At 32.3% G+C, this 13,837-nt stretch overlaps 2 protein-coding genes across 2 annotated transcripts; one reads left to right on the forward strand and one right to left on the reverse strand.

Moving 5' to 3' along the window:
* Positions 1-684: 684 nt before the first annotated feature.
* Positions 685-6,294, reverse strand: LOC126892934 (uncharacterized). The gene is made up of 2 exons (XM_050662870.1): positions 6,158-6,294; positions 685-2,945 (listed from the first exon to the last, which is right to left on the reverse strand). The coding sequence occupies exons 1-2, from the start codon at positions 6,188-6,190 to the stop codon at positions 2,673-2,675; spliced, it is 306 nt and encodes a 101-aa protein (XP_050518827.1). The 5' UTR covers positions 6,191-6,294; the 3' UTR covers positions 685-2,672.
* Positions 6,295-6,379: 85 nt separating this feature from the next.
* LOC126892933 (uncharacterized) lies at positions 6,380-13,729 on the forward strand. Its single transcript, XM_050662868.1, has 2 exons — positions 6,380-6,492; positions 13,267-13,729. The coding sequence occupies exons 1-2, from the start codon at positions 6,463-6,465 to the stop codon at positions 13,642-13,644; spliced, it is 408 nt and encodes a 135-aa protein (XP_050518825.1). The 5' UTR covers positions 6,380-6,462; the 3' UTR covers positions 13,645-13,729.
* The last annotated feature ends 108 nt before the right edge of the window (positions 13,730-13,837 follow it).

The following is a 13,837-nucleotide window of genomic DNA, read 5'->3' on the forward strand; positions in this document are numbered from 1 at the left end:
TGATGATTGTTTTGTAAATTCTGCTTTCACTTCTTTTCCGATATTTTTATTTCTCCATTTTGTTTCGTTCAGGCAATCTGCTGCTCTGTTTGCTTTATTCATCTGATCTTCCACTTCTGTTTCGAGCTTTCCGTAGCTAGATAGTGTGATGCCTAGATATTTAAACTCTATAACTTGTTCTGTTATCGGACTCTCCAGCTCTAATTTACAGCTTATTAGATTTGCTGTTATAACCATGCATTTAGTCTTTTTTTGGAGAAATTAACATTTTAAATTTTCTAGCGGTTATATTAAATTGGTGCAGCATATGTTGTAAATCACCTTCACTTTGAGAGATTAGTATTGCGTCATCTGCGTAGCAGATTATTATAAGTTGTTTTTTTTCCCATTCGGTATCCTTTTTTTGTTCCTACTTTTTTATTATTTTATCCATGATCAGGTTGAACAATACAGAACTTAGAGAGTCTCCCTCTCTTATCCCATTGCCAGCTTAAATTGGGTCAGTTCTTCATCTACTTTTACTTTTATTGTGTTGTTCTGGTAGACATTTTCGATCGTTTTAATTATTCCTAGAGGTATCTAGAATAGGAACCTTACCGTAGGAACTGTACCTTAAGAACCTTACCCTAGGAACCTTAGAGGTAGCTCGATTACCTTAGTAACTGAAGTACAAAATACAAATAATCGTGTCTATAATTCATGTAAATTTTATTTAAATAAGATTTTATTTGACTCTCAAATGTGCAGACATGATGCTTGTACATGTAAAATAAATTTAATTATATATAGGGTGAGACAAATAACCGGCCTATTAGAAATATCTCGAGAACTAAAGGTAACAGAATCATAAAAATTGGAATGAAGGGGTTTTGAAGTCTGATCTATTTATTGAAAATATTTTTTATCTATTTCCTACTTCCAGTTATACCGGAAGTTGCTTATAACTTCGTTTTTTTTTAAGTTATACTTCTTTACGATCGAGAGTGAAATTTTATAATGCCGGGCGCATGCGCACACAGACAGTATGTATTTCGTTGCTAATCTTTCAAGATATATATGTATCAGCGCTGCCAGCGCAAATAAGTCATATTATATCATATAAAAGGATATATTAGTGTTCCTAGTAAATGTATTATTTATTATAATTTTTGTGTCTTTGGATTTGTCTTCCTCGGTAATAAGATATTTTATAATAATAGTAAGTATATTTAAAGTATTTTTGTATACTTCACTTGGCCATTAAATTTGTCAGTATGTATATATATCTTGTAACCTGTCAAAGCAAAAGTAATATAGCTCAGTGGTAGAGCGTGTAACCGGAGATCAAGAGGTCCCGGGTTCAAATCCCGGACGATTCATATTCCTTTTTTTATATTTTTGGTATCGTTTTAATAAAAAAAATTTAAAAGTGGTAGGTAAAGAAAGTTAGTTTAATATTTAAATAAAATACAAATAACCTGTTAAGTATATTAATTTCGTTGAAATCATAATAATAGAAGTATAACTTCTTACGTGCGTACAAAGTACACACACATTCTTTTTTTTTAATAGAACGCCCTGTATATTTTTGGATTTTCTTCGATGTATCCTTTCTTAAAATATAAGGTTTTGTAATGTTATACATTATACAGGTTGGTTTAAAGATAATTACGTTTTTTTAATTTATTTCGTAGCTTTCACACCTTTAATTGTAGTAGTTTAAGATCAAAAACTATATTTATGTTCAAATGATTTTTAATATACATAGTCTACTATTGTTAAAAATTATTAGTATAGCTAAGTCTTGAATTTTAGTATACAGGGTTGGTCGAAACTCGGAATGAGTATTTTCTGAGTTTTCTTAAATGGAACTGGTATTTTAATATTGTATTGAATCGACATTTTATGGTACTTTTTTTATTTCTTAAGCATTCCCTATACCTAACTGCTTTAATTTGGGCTTAGTTGTTAATCGCACCAGCAATCTTAACTAGGTAGGTATTTTGACAGGTCAACCATTATTGGTAATTTTAAGGATCAGTCTAGGTCTAGATTAATATGTATTTATTTCCGAAAAATTATTTGTGATTAAATATTTTCACAGCCGTGAAACCAAATTTCACGTACTTTTTGTTGCAATTAATGTTTGTTTTGAATCACCAATAACTCACAAAATAAACAGTTAGCTATAGGGAATGCTTAAGAAATAAACAAGTACCATAAAATATCATTTCACTACAATACTAAAATACAGGATGTTCCATTTAAAAAAATTCAAAAATTACTCATTCCGAGTTTCGACCAACCTTGTACACTAAAATTAAAAATTTAGCTATACTAAAAATCATTTAAACATAAACACAGTTTTTGGTGTCAAACTACTAAAATTCTACAGGGTGTGAAAATTGTTACGAAATTAATTAAAAAAACGTAATTATCTTTTAAACTACTTTATATAACATTACAGAACCTCATATTTTAAGAAAGAAGACATCGAGAATAATCCAAAAATGTAAAAATATGCAGGGTGTCCCATTTAAAAAAACGAAGTTAAAAATATTTTCATTAAATAAATCACTCTTCAAAACCCCTTCATTCCAATTTTCATGATTCTGTTGTCTTTAGTTCTCGAGATATTTCTAATGGGCCCTTTATTGGCCTCGCCCTGTATTCAGACAAAAAATATAATAAAATTAACCTGCTTTGCAGTAGCAGGTCGCACAGCAAACTGCAGGGGGACAGCATGACGCACCTGGAACAACTACTTGTCCTGAGGGTCCATCTTGAACATGTATTATGGTGGGGTTCATTGATGTCAGCGGTTTTTTTGAGAAGAAGTTGACTAGATCAGAGAAGGTGTTTGATATTGATCCCATAAATCGCTCTATGCCTTGAGAGAAATAACATTTTTTGGGTGGTAGTATAACATTGCCATGGATGCATACAAATATGGCGGAAAGTATAACCTAAAATCAGAAAGGTTTTTAAAATCATCATAATATCAAACGTCCAAACCAAAAACTACCAACATTAAAGTGGATGACCAGTTGATAGAGGCAGTTTCCATAGATATAGGAATGTGACAAGTGAGACAAGGGTGCATTCTGTCCCTGTGCTTATTTATATTTATGTGTTATTTAAGTGGATTACGAAAAAGCGTTTGATCGTGTCCAACACCACAGGTTAATGCAGATCCTCAAGAAACTTGATATAGACCATTTTTTGTATTAGTATTAAATACAAAAATCTATTTTGTAAAATAGAAAAATTTGTATTCGTATCAAACGGCACAATTAAAAATAGACAATTCTATCTCCAAACCCGTACATATAAAAAGGGGTGTTCGACGGGGATGTGTGCGTTTCCCTCTTTTATTTAACATAGTCGATCTTCAACAACTTGTTACTATAATCGGAGAATGCAGTAAGCGAATGATCATCTCCAGAAACTTGGATGAACTTGAAAACTACACCATAACACTGAATACCAAGTCCATTGAAAAAGTGAGCAAGTTTAATACCTGTGCACGTGGCTTTCTGAAGACTGGGCATCGGACAGGGAAGTAAAACGTCGCATTGAGCAAGCTCGACAAGCTTTCGTAAAATTCAGGAAGGTATTGACCTGTTCAGAATTCGATCTTCAACTGAGACTGCGGTTTACTAAGTGCTACGTATGGTCGGTGCTACTATAGGTATGACGTAGAGGACTGGACACTCAAAACGAGGGATAAACAGATTAGAAGCCTTCGAAATGTGGCTTAATCGCCATTTTTCCTGTCCAATTTCTATAATTTGATCAATCCATCTCTTTCTTGGCCTCCCTTTCCTTCTTTTACCATATCTTTTTGATTCCATCACCTGCTTTAATAGTCTTCCTTGGTCCATTTTAATTTTATTTTTTGGATCTTGGTTATTATCGATTCCTGTTTCAGTCTTTGTCTAATAACTTCATTTCTAATTCTATCCAATTTCGTTTTTCCTATTTTCTCAGCTGCTTCATCTCCGCTGCGTTTATTGTACTGTCTCTTTTTGCATTGTTTACCCATGTCTCACTTGCATATATTAAAGTTGGTACAGATATTGCATTGTATACCTTCAGTTTTATTTTTTTATCTCTTTCTTCCTTTCCAAATATTGTTCTATTTAATGCATAGTAGATCTTATTTGCTTTTTTCGCCCTGTATGAAATTTCTTGATCTAGCTTTTCATCCTCTGATATTATTACTCCCAGGTATTCAAATGTCGAGACTGTTTCTATTATTTCATTTTTGCACCTAAATATCGTTTGGTTTATTTTTCCCTTTTCTTTTGGGCTACTATCATGGTCTTCGTTTTCTTTACATTTACCTCCATTTTCTATTTCTTCCACCCAGATATCGATTAATTTTTGCATTTTCTCTTTATTGTCTGCTATTGTTACTAGGTCATCTGCATATAGTAATCCCTCCATTCTCACTGGTACCAAATTCCTGTACCCTATTGTTGACTGTAATTGCCTTGACTTTCTTTTAGCGCTCTTCATTACTCTATCCATTACTAATATAAACAAAACTGGGCTGAAACTGTCCCCTTGTTTTATTCCTCTCCTTAGGTTTATTATTGGCGATCTGTTTCCGTTTATTTCTACTTTAGCAAGTACGTTTCTATATGTACTTTTTACCACGTTTACTATCTTTTGCGGGATTTGCAGGTCTTCCATTACTGACCATATTACTTCTCTATTTATAGAATCAAAGTCAGCTTTAATATCTATAAACGTAATATATAATTCTTCTCCTATTTCGTTTTTCCTTTCAATTATATTTCTCAGTATGTATATATTATCTGTTGTTCCTCTTTCCTTCCTAAAAGCAGCTTGTTCTTTTAATTTTCCCTTCAGTTTTTTCCTGAGCTTCTTTTCTATTATTCCGCTGTAGACTTTATATGCCACTGATGATAAGCATATAGCTCTACAGTTATCACATTCCGCTTCATCTCCTTTCTTGTGTATTGATATCAATAAATTTTCTTCCCAGTCTTTCGGTATCTTTTCTGTTCTCCATGCTTCCCTCATTATTTCCAGTAGCCAAAACTTGTCTCGTTCTCCCACGTACTTCATCATCTCCGGATCTATGTCATCTGCACCTCCCGCTTTTCCAATCTTTATTCTTGGCAATCCTTCTTCAATATCTTTGATATGAATTTCGTCTACTCGATTGTCCCTATCCTCTTCTCTTTCCTACTGTCCTCTCTCCTCATTTTGTTAGTTGAATGCCTCGAATTTTTCTTTATAGTGCTTATTCCATATGGTTAGTATATCCTGTATGTTTGTTTTCAATTCATGTCGCTCATTTCTAATTCCTCTTATCTGTTTCCTTTTTGTTCCTTTCATGCTTCTTATTTTATTCCAAAACTGTTTATTGTTATTCAAAAAACCTTCGTTCAATTCTTCACCGAATTCCTTCCAGCTCTTCTTCTTCGCATATTTTACTAGTTCTTTCACTATATTTCTCTGTCTTATGTATTCGTCTCTGTCTTGCTCTTCATTTGTGTTTATGTATCGCTTCCACATTTCTTTCTTCTTTTTTACTGCTTGCTTTATTTCCTTATTCCACCATCCAGTTCTTTTATTATTCTTTCCATTCTTTCTTATTCCACATACTTGTTTTGCAGTGCTCCATAACGTGTCTCTCAATTTTTTCCATCTCTCTTCCATATTCCGTATCATGCGAAATGAAAAATACCAGTTCCCTTAACTTATAATCGAAGGTAAAATTGAAGGCAAGAGAGGAATAGGACGCAATAAAATGTCCTGGCTCCGAAACATAAAGCAATGGACAGGGAGTATCGACATACAATTTCTGATACATATTGCAAGAAACAGAGAGTTAATGGACAATGTGATTGCTAACATCCATTAGTGGATTTGCATCTGAAGAAGAAGAAACTTACCTTCCTGTGGGTCGAAAGGTCGTAAGTGGCGCAAAATAGAAAACACTGGATTGAATTGGGGGAGACGTATGTCCAAAGTTGGATTACTTAAAGCTGAAGAAGGAGATGATCCTGAAAGATACTTGAGTTATTGAAAAAAAAAAGAGAAATTGATGCGAAAAATATCTAATTTTCTTCTAGTTTATCTAGTTAAAGTAATTAAAATTTTACTTGTATATTTACTATAGCGAATAGTTAAAAATTCTTACCAACTTTAACAATAAAGTAGGAGTCTTATTCATTGTTCTTGCGATTTCGTAGGACTTAATTGGGGTATTATTTACTTTTAAATGAACAATTAAAACCTTCTTTTGTATCTATAGTTTATTGCTCGTTTTAATATTAAAAGTAAATGCTATTATATATTAATTGATCCAATAAAACAGGTATTTTTAATTAATATTTATATGATTAATTACACTTTAAACTAATTAAAGAAGATTTATTATAGCAATTGTTTTGATAAATATATTAAATCGAACAAAATCAGAGATAAACTATTAACTCCTACTCAATGATGGGGCCAAAAACTATAACTCTCGTGGTAAGTAACTATAATTGTATTATTTTTTCTTCTAGAGGTGCCTATTTTCTAGTGATGTTGGAGACCACATTGACCCATCTTATTGTAGTCATCTATCTATATAAGGATTTTTACAGCTGTCACCGCCTTCCTTCTTTCAGCCAACGTCTCCAGTCCTTTCTGTTCTCCCATTCTCCATCTCTAAGGTCTTGTCTTTTCAAGGCCTCGTCCACTTCATCCCTCCATGATCTTCGGGGTCTACCTCTTCTTCTCTTTCCTATTGGGCTCCAATCCGAAATCTTTGATATCCACCTTGTACGATATGCTCTTTTCAAATGTCCATGTTATAGTCAAAGCCCGAATTTCAGGCACTCCTAGGTTTGACTAGGCAATCCTCAGGTCTGACTGTCGGTCTTAGTCAAAGCCCGAAATAAAGTTACAGTTTCAGCCTTTGACTAGTCAAACCTAGGAGAGACTAAGTTGGTCAGGCAAAGGTCGAAATTTAATTTTATGAAATCGGGGTTTGACTAGTCAAACCCCGATCAGATATTAAAATGTCGTAATTTGTTAGATTAGGTTTAATAAAACGTCATTTTTTAAGTTTAATGTTTATTATTTTTATATTGTCGTAATTAAGATTAAAAAAATAGCGTCTATTCTCACTTGTTGAGGCATTATGGCATTTAGAGTTGCACAATACGTTAGACCTTTTACACGAGCATTTCTTATTGCAGTAGCATTTTATAAAGCCTTGTCCTCCAAATTTAGAACCTTTTATACTCATTTCTCTTAGAGCCAGCTTAACGTCTGAAACATCTTCTAAATTAAGAAAATTTTCTTTGCATTCTCTTATTTGATTTCTTGAAACACGTTTGTTTATTGTTCCGTAATTCGTACCAAATCTATATAAACCGTCAATTGTTTTATCTTGTGTGATACTCAAAATATTTCGAGCATCTCCTTTGGCTCCGATCGAAATTGGAGGAAATTTTTTTTTCACTTAATTGTTTCATAGTATTAGCCTGGGCATGAAGACCTTCAATCGCCTTTCCTATATTTATTTTAATCTTTTCTCTCTGTGTAACAATACTTATTCTCAGCTTTGATATAGCCAAAGGAGATGCTCGAAATATTTTGGGTATCATAAAAGCTAAAACAATTGACGGTTTATATAGATTTGGTCCAAAATACGGAACAATAAACATTCTTTTTTCAAGAAATCAAATAAAAGAATGCAAAGAGAATTTTCTTAATTTCGAAGATGTTTCAGACGTTAAGATTTCTCTAAGAGAAATTAGTACAAAAGATTCTAAATTTGGAGGACAAGGCTTTATAAAATGCTACTGCAATAAGAAATGCCCTTCAAAATTATGTCAGTGTAAAAAAGGTCTAACGTATTGTGCAACTCTAAATGCCATAATCCCTCAACATGTGAGAATAAACACTATTTATTTTATTTTAATTACGAAAATATAAAAATAATAAACATTATCATTAAAAAATTACGTTTTATTAAACCTAATCTAACAAATTACGACATTTTAATAGCTGATCGGGGTTTGACCAGTCAAACCCCGTTTTCATAAAATTAAATTTCGACCTTTTCCTGATCAACTTAGTCTCTCCTAGGTTTGACTAGTCAAAGGCCGAAATTGTAATTTATTTCGGGCTTTGACTAAGACCGTCAGTCAGACCTGAGGATTGACTAGTCAAACCTAGGAGTGCCTGAACTTCGGGCTTTGACTATAACATCCATACCAAATTAAACGTTTTTCTTCGATATAGCTGAGTATGTCTTGTTCTACTGCCATTCTTCGTGTTATCTCCTCTTTTCTAATGCAATCTATTCTTGTCACTCTGCAGCTTCTTCTCATGAACTCCATTCTTACTCCATTAAACCATCTTACTACCTTAATAAACAGGTCATTCGAAACTGGAGTTTTTCCAAGCTGCCTTAAGACAGCGATAATTATTCCTATACACAAAGGAGGCGATAAAGATCTTGCTTCGAATTATCGCCCTATTGCACTCCTGCCCACGTTGTCGAAGATAATTGAAAGTCTGGTAAAAAAAAGAATCTTATCTTTTCTGTTGAAATACAAATTGCTTACTCCACATCAATTTGGATTCCTGAGTGACAAATGCACGAATGATGCTATGTTCTTCCTTTTCGATCATGTTTACTCCAGTCTAAACAACCATCACTCTACAGCAACAATTTTCTGTGATTTCTCTAAAGCATTCGATTGTGTAAACCATAACATCTTGACTGACAAATTACAGCACTATGGATTTAGGGGAAAGACTCTTAAATGGCTTAAATCATATCTTAATAAAAGAAGTCAGTTTGTAAGGGTTGACACGAAGACGTCTTCTTGCATGCCATTAGAATGTGGGGTACCTCAGGGTTCAGTTCTAGGCCCTATATTGTTTCTGATATACATAAATGACATCTCTAGTCGGAACATTAAAGGTAAAATATGTCTCTTTGCAGATGATACTAGTATTACTTGGAGTAGCACGGATATTATGGATCTTCGCGATACCATAGCTACAGACCTAGTCACCATTAAATCGTGGTGCGATTCGAATCTTCTGTTATTTAACGTTGCTAAAACCAAAGTCCTACCTTACAACAGTATAATGCAACCTTTAGTACTTAATAACAACAGTCTAGAGGTAGTTGAATCGGTGAAGTTCTTAGGGCTTATTGTGGATAAGTCTCTAAAATGGAACTTGCACATTGATGCCTTACACAAAAAATTAAGTTCTGCTTGTTTTGCGCTAAGATCAGTTGCTACGGAAATGAATTTGTCAACATCTAGGACCGTTTATTATGCCCTTTTTGAGTCTCATCTTCGGTACGCCCTTCCATTCTGGGGTACGTGTTGTGCGACTCAATTTGAGCGTATTTTTAAACTACAAAAGAGAGCTCTTCGTTACTCCCTGAGACTCAATAGCAGAGTTCTTTGCCAAGAATTCTTTAAAAAATTTAAAATATTAACTCTTCCTTCTTTGTTTGTTTTTGAATCCGTTTGTTTAATCCGCAAACATACATCAGAAGGTCCAGAGAGACCCACTCACAACTATCCCCTTAGAAACGTGGAGCATAATCTTTATCTGCCAACCCCACGGTCTGAGCTGGTTAAGTGCTCTATACTATACAATTCGAGAAAAATGTACAATCACCTGCCATCTAACATCAAATCTATTGCAGGATTTCCCGCTTTTCGCAAGGCCTTGAAAGCTTATTTGCTGGAGAGAGCTTTTTATACAGTGAATGACTTTTTTATAAACGATTTGAATTCAGCAAATTGACTTGCAGGATTATTACTTTCGAGTACTTTTGTACATATTTTCAGCGGCATAGAACTTTTGATTTACTTTTCCTTTCCCTTTTCCTCGTTCGCCTTCTTTTTGCTCTGACGTTGTATACATATTGTTTGCAAAATTTTTAATTTTTTAATGTGTACTTAATAATTATAAAATTATATTAAGTAGTATAACTCACGCCATTTACTTGGTGTCTGTTTCTGTTTTTGTTTTGTTTGTAGTTTTTTAATATTTTTTGTTTTTTATTGTATTTTTTATTTTGTATAAGCTTTGTCCACAAATTGGTAAAATTGTTTGACAATAAAGCATACCTTACTTACTTACATTTCAGTTGCTGTAATTTTGGACCTGTTTCATTTATTCCTTACAGCAGATTGTTTCAACAGCTTCTGTTGTTTTTGTTCTGCGACGTATTGTTTCTTCGAAGAAATACGTCTGTTTGTGATATATTGAAATAAAATTTTCTATAGTTTTTTCAATTTTATACTTTTTTCAATATATCACTCAAACAGAAAGAACCCAACATTTGAATAAATGAGTCTCTTGATGGAGTTGGTGATACCCAAAATCATCTAATTTAGCAGAGCAGTTCTTGTAACTAATATCGCATACTTTTGTTTTTGAAAGACTTTTGTACTGGGGTCTGATAATGAGGCAAATATTTTGAGCCTCTAAACCGGTAGCCCAAATCTAAGATCAATAAAAACTGCTTATCATTGCGAGTATTGACTTCATTCCTTCATTGAAAATATTGGAAAAGAAATGAAAGGCAGAATTTGCAAAACAGTCATTGGACCAATAATGACATACGCGGCAGAAACTCGACCTGACACAGAGAGGACAAAAATATTGCTCGAAAAACGGAGATAAAAACCCTTCTAAAAATCGCTGGTAAGACACTATGGGACAGAGCTAGAAGTACATATACGACAGAGATGCAAGGTAGAGAACATTAAAAACCGGGTAAGAAACAGAAGAATAGAATGGAATGACTACATAAGCCGAAGGACAACAAATAGAGTAATAAAGGCAGCGAGAGAAGGTTATCCAATAGGATGACGATCAGTGGGAAGACCACGAAAACGATGGAACGACAACTTACTGGCACATTGAAAAAACAGACAGAGTTATGTGTATATAAAAATAAAAAGAAGACTTCATTCCTTTCATCATCATCAGCCTATAGTCTTCCACTGCTGAACATAGGCCTCTTCGAAAAACTTCCATCCAGATGTAACTTGCGCTACTGCAATCCAGTTGATACAAATCCTCTTTATGTCGTCAGTCCATCTTGTGGGTGGTCTTCCTGAGGTTCGTCTACATTTCTATTAGGGGAGTGCATATAGATTTTCACTTCGGAAAAAATCAAACAAGATATTTTTGTAATTTCATTAAGAAATGTTTAATAAACAACATATCAAAAAGTTCTACTCGAGAAGTGGGTGCTTCAGTTTTTATTAAACAAATGAACTACGAAATTAGATGTTTTTTTTTAAATAACTCAGAAAATATAAATTTTAGAAAAAACTGACTTCACCATTGAAAAATTCAGAAAATTTTACAAAAAAAAAACCTTATATAAAGAATTTTCTAAAATTAAATCTGTATCTTAGCGTACGGCGAAGTGCATGGTTGAGTTATTTTAGTGTAACTCTTTAACTAATGGATCAAATGAAATTTTATAAATTGAACATGAAAGAAGAGTAATTAAGCTATCTTATGGTGATAATAATAAGAAATTAAATGTATGGGCATAAGTACGGTGTGGGCGGAAAGTGAGCCTTACGTGAATTTTGTTTAAAAATGATTTAAAAATGTGTAACTAATACAATTTTTCTTATAAAACTCTCAATTTTGCACAACCTACCTTTCAAGCATCTTAATAAATGATGTTTCATTAAAAAAAATCTCAAAAATTTAATTCAAATGATATGACGTCTCAAAAAATGTAATTTTTGAAATCTTCGTAGTTTTATAGAATTACCACCACTTTAAGACGGTATTACTCAAGTTTGAACAGATGTATTAGAGATCTTTAAGTGCTTTATTAAAGCTTAGGATGTAATCTTTAAAATGCCCTAAATTATTTTACTTTAGAAATGAAATAAACTATTTCTTTTTGAGAAAATTAAGAAAGATAACAAAAATGTAATACAAAAACCAAAAATTACCAGCTAAAAAAATTTTTATACAAAGTGATCAAAACTTTTTTCTGCAAAACTTACCTAAAATACATTTAATAATAAGCTTCAACAATAATAAATGTTCAGCAAATAAATTTTTTTGTAGCTCTTATACAGTATGTCTGCGTAACTTGGAACATATTGATAACTTTTTTATTATCAGTTTTACGAAAAAAAGTTATTCTTTATAAAATACTCTGCATCATATATACTCCAAGATGAAATCATCAAATATCAAATTTAATTAATTTTATACGAGGTATGTCAAAAAATATGAATTTCACTCAAGAGTAAATAAAGTACCTTTACATTTCACAATATCGAAAATTGTTATTAAGAAAAGTTGTTTGGAATAAAAAAAATTGTTTTAGTGTTCAATAACATCTTTCTAATTAAAATATTGTGAATAATAAAGGCACTTAACTCTTAAGAAAAATTAATATTTTTTACATACCTCGTATAAAATTAAAAAAGTTTAATATCTGATGGTTGTATCTTAGATTTTAGACCAGGGAGAGCATTTTATGAAGAATAACTTTTTTCGTAAAAGTGATAATTAAATAGTTATCACAATTATAATAAAATGATGATGAGTATCCATAATTTGAGAAAAAATTTTAAAAAAAAATCGAATAGAATTATGTAATTGTATATTTAAACATAGTTTTTAATTTCAAACAACTTTTCATAATAGCATTTTTTTAATATTCTGGATTATAAAGGTACTTTACTCTTTAACGAAATTCATATTTTTGACATAACTCGTATAAAATTGATAAAATTTGATATCTGATGGATGAGTTTTAGATTTTTGACTATCCAGAGCATTTTATGAAAAAATAACTTTTTTTCGTAAAATTGATAATAAAAAAGTTTTCCATGTGGTTCCTATAGCTACGCAGACATACTGTATAAGAGCTTCTGTATAAGAATTTTCAAATTGCAATGCCATATTCGGATTCAGCATAATCAAAAACAAAATAGAAACATATTTGATCAAAGTAAAATGATGAATTTAATGATATTTTTAAAATTATTTATACAAAACAATTATTATTGTTTAAACAATTAATAAACGATTAGCGGCCAAATCTGCGAGTAGAACTTTTTACTTTAACATTTACATAAAATAATAAAAAGGTTTAGAAAAATATAAGCTTGTTTGAATTTTTCCGAAACAATGCATGTTTTCGTTCTAATTGCACTCCCCTATATACATTATACATTAGTGCAATTATTTCATTGTATAAAATTATATAACTGGAATTTACTTTTTTAGGTAATCTTTTGTAATCTTGTTTACATCCAATGCTTTCCTAATCATCTTCTTTCCCATAACGATGCTCGGGCAGAAGATCACTTCTCTGATCTGCAACAAGTTGGCGACAATTTCGTAGTTGAAGATGCTGTGGATGATAACGTAGTTGGTTTGAATGACCCAGTTGCCCTGAGAGCCAGTGGTGTTGGAGGGCTTATAGTTGGCTTGGGACAAATGGCTAATGGCATAGTCCACGTTTTAGGTAAAGGTGCAGAGTTTCTTATTGGTGACGGTGATGATCCTCCAACAATCATTGTGCATCAGCTTCCACCACCTCCAATAGTGGTGCCACCATATCTACCGGAACAAGTGCCAGCAGAAGTAATTAATAATGAATAATATCATATTATTATTAAAAGTACCATGTTGTAACTAATCCTGTCATTGGATGATAAATAATAATAATAAAATCATTTATATAAAATGTCTCATGTTCTTTATTAAACATCATTAAGTCAGTTCTGTATTATGCTATCCCGATACCTCACCATAAAACGCTCACCTTTTTTTCTAGCTTGGGATCGCTGAAATA

The sequence above is a fragment of the Diabrotica virgifera genome, chromosome 9 (genome assembly GCF_917563875.1).
Source record: "Diabrotica virgifera virgifera chromosome 9, PGI_DIABVI_V3a".
In the NCBI taxonomy this organism is placed as follows: Eukaryota; Metazoa; Arthropoda; class Insecta; order Coleoptera; family Chrysomelidae; genus Diabrotica; species Diabrotica virgifera.

Coding starts and splice junctions, on each gene's coding strand:
- LOC126892934 (XM_050662870.1), bottom strand. CDS start 6,190: ATGAATAAGACTCCTACTTTATTGTTAAAGTTG. Junction 2,946..6,157: donor CTACTTTATTGTTAAAGTTG/GTAAGAATTTTT, acceptor TTCTGATTTTAG/GTTATACTTTCCGCCATATT.
- LOC126892933 (XM_050662868.1), top strand. CDS start 6,463: ATGATGGGGCCAAAAACTATAACTCTCGTG. Junction 6,493..13,266: donor CAAAAACTATAACTCTCGTG/GTAAGTAACTAT, acceptor TTACTTTTTTAG/GTAATCTTTTGTAATCTTGT.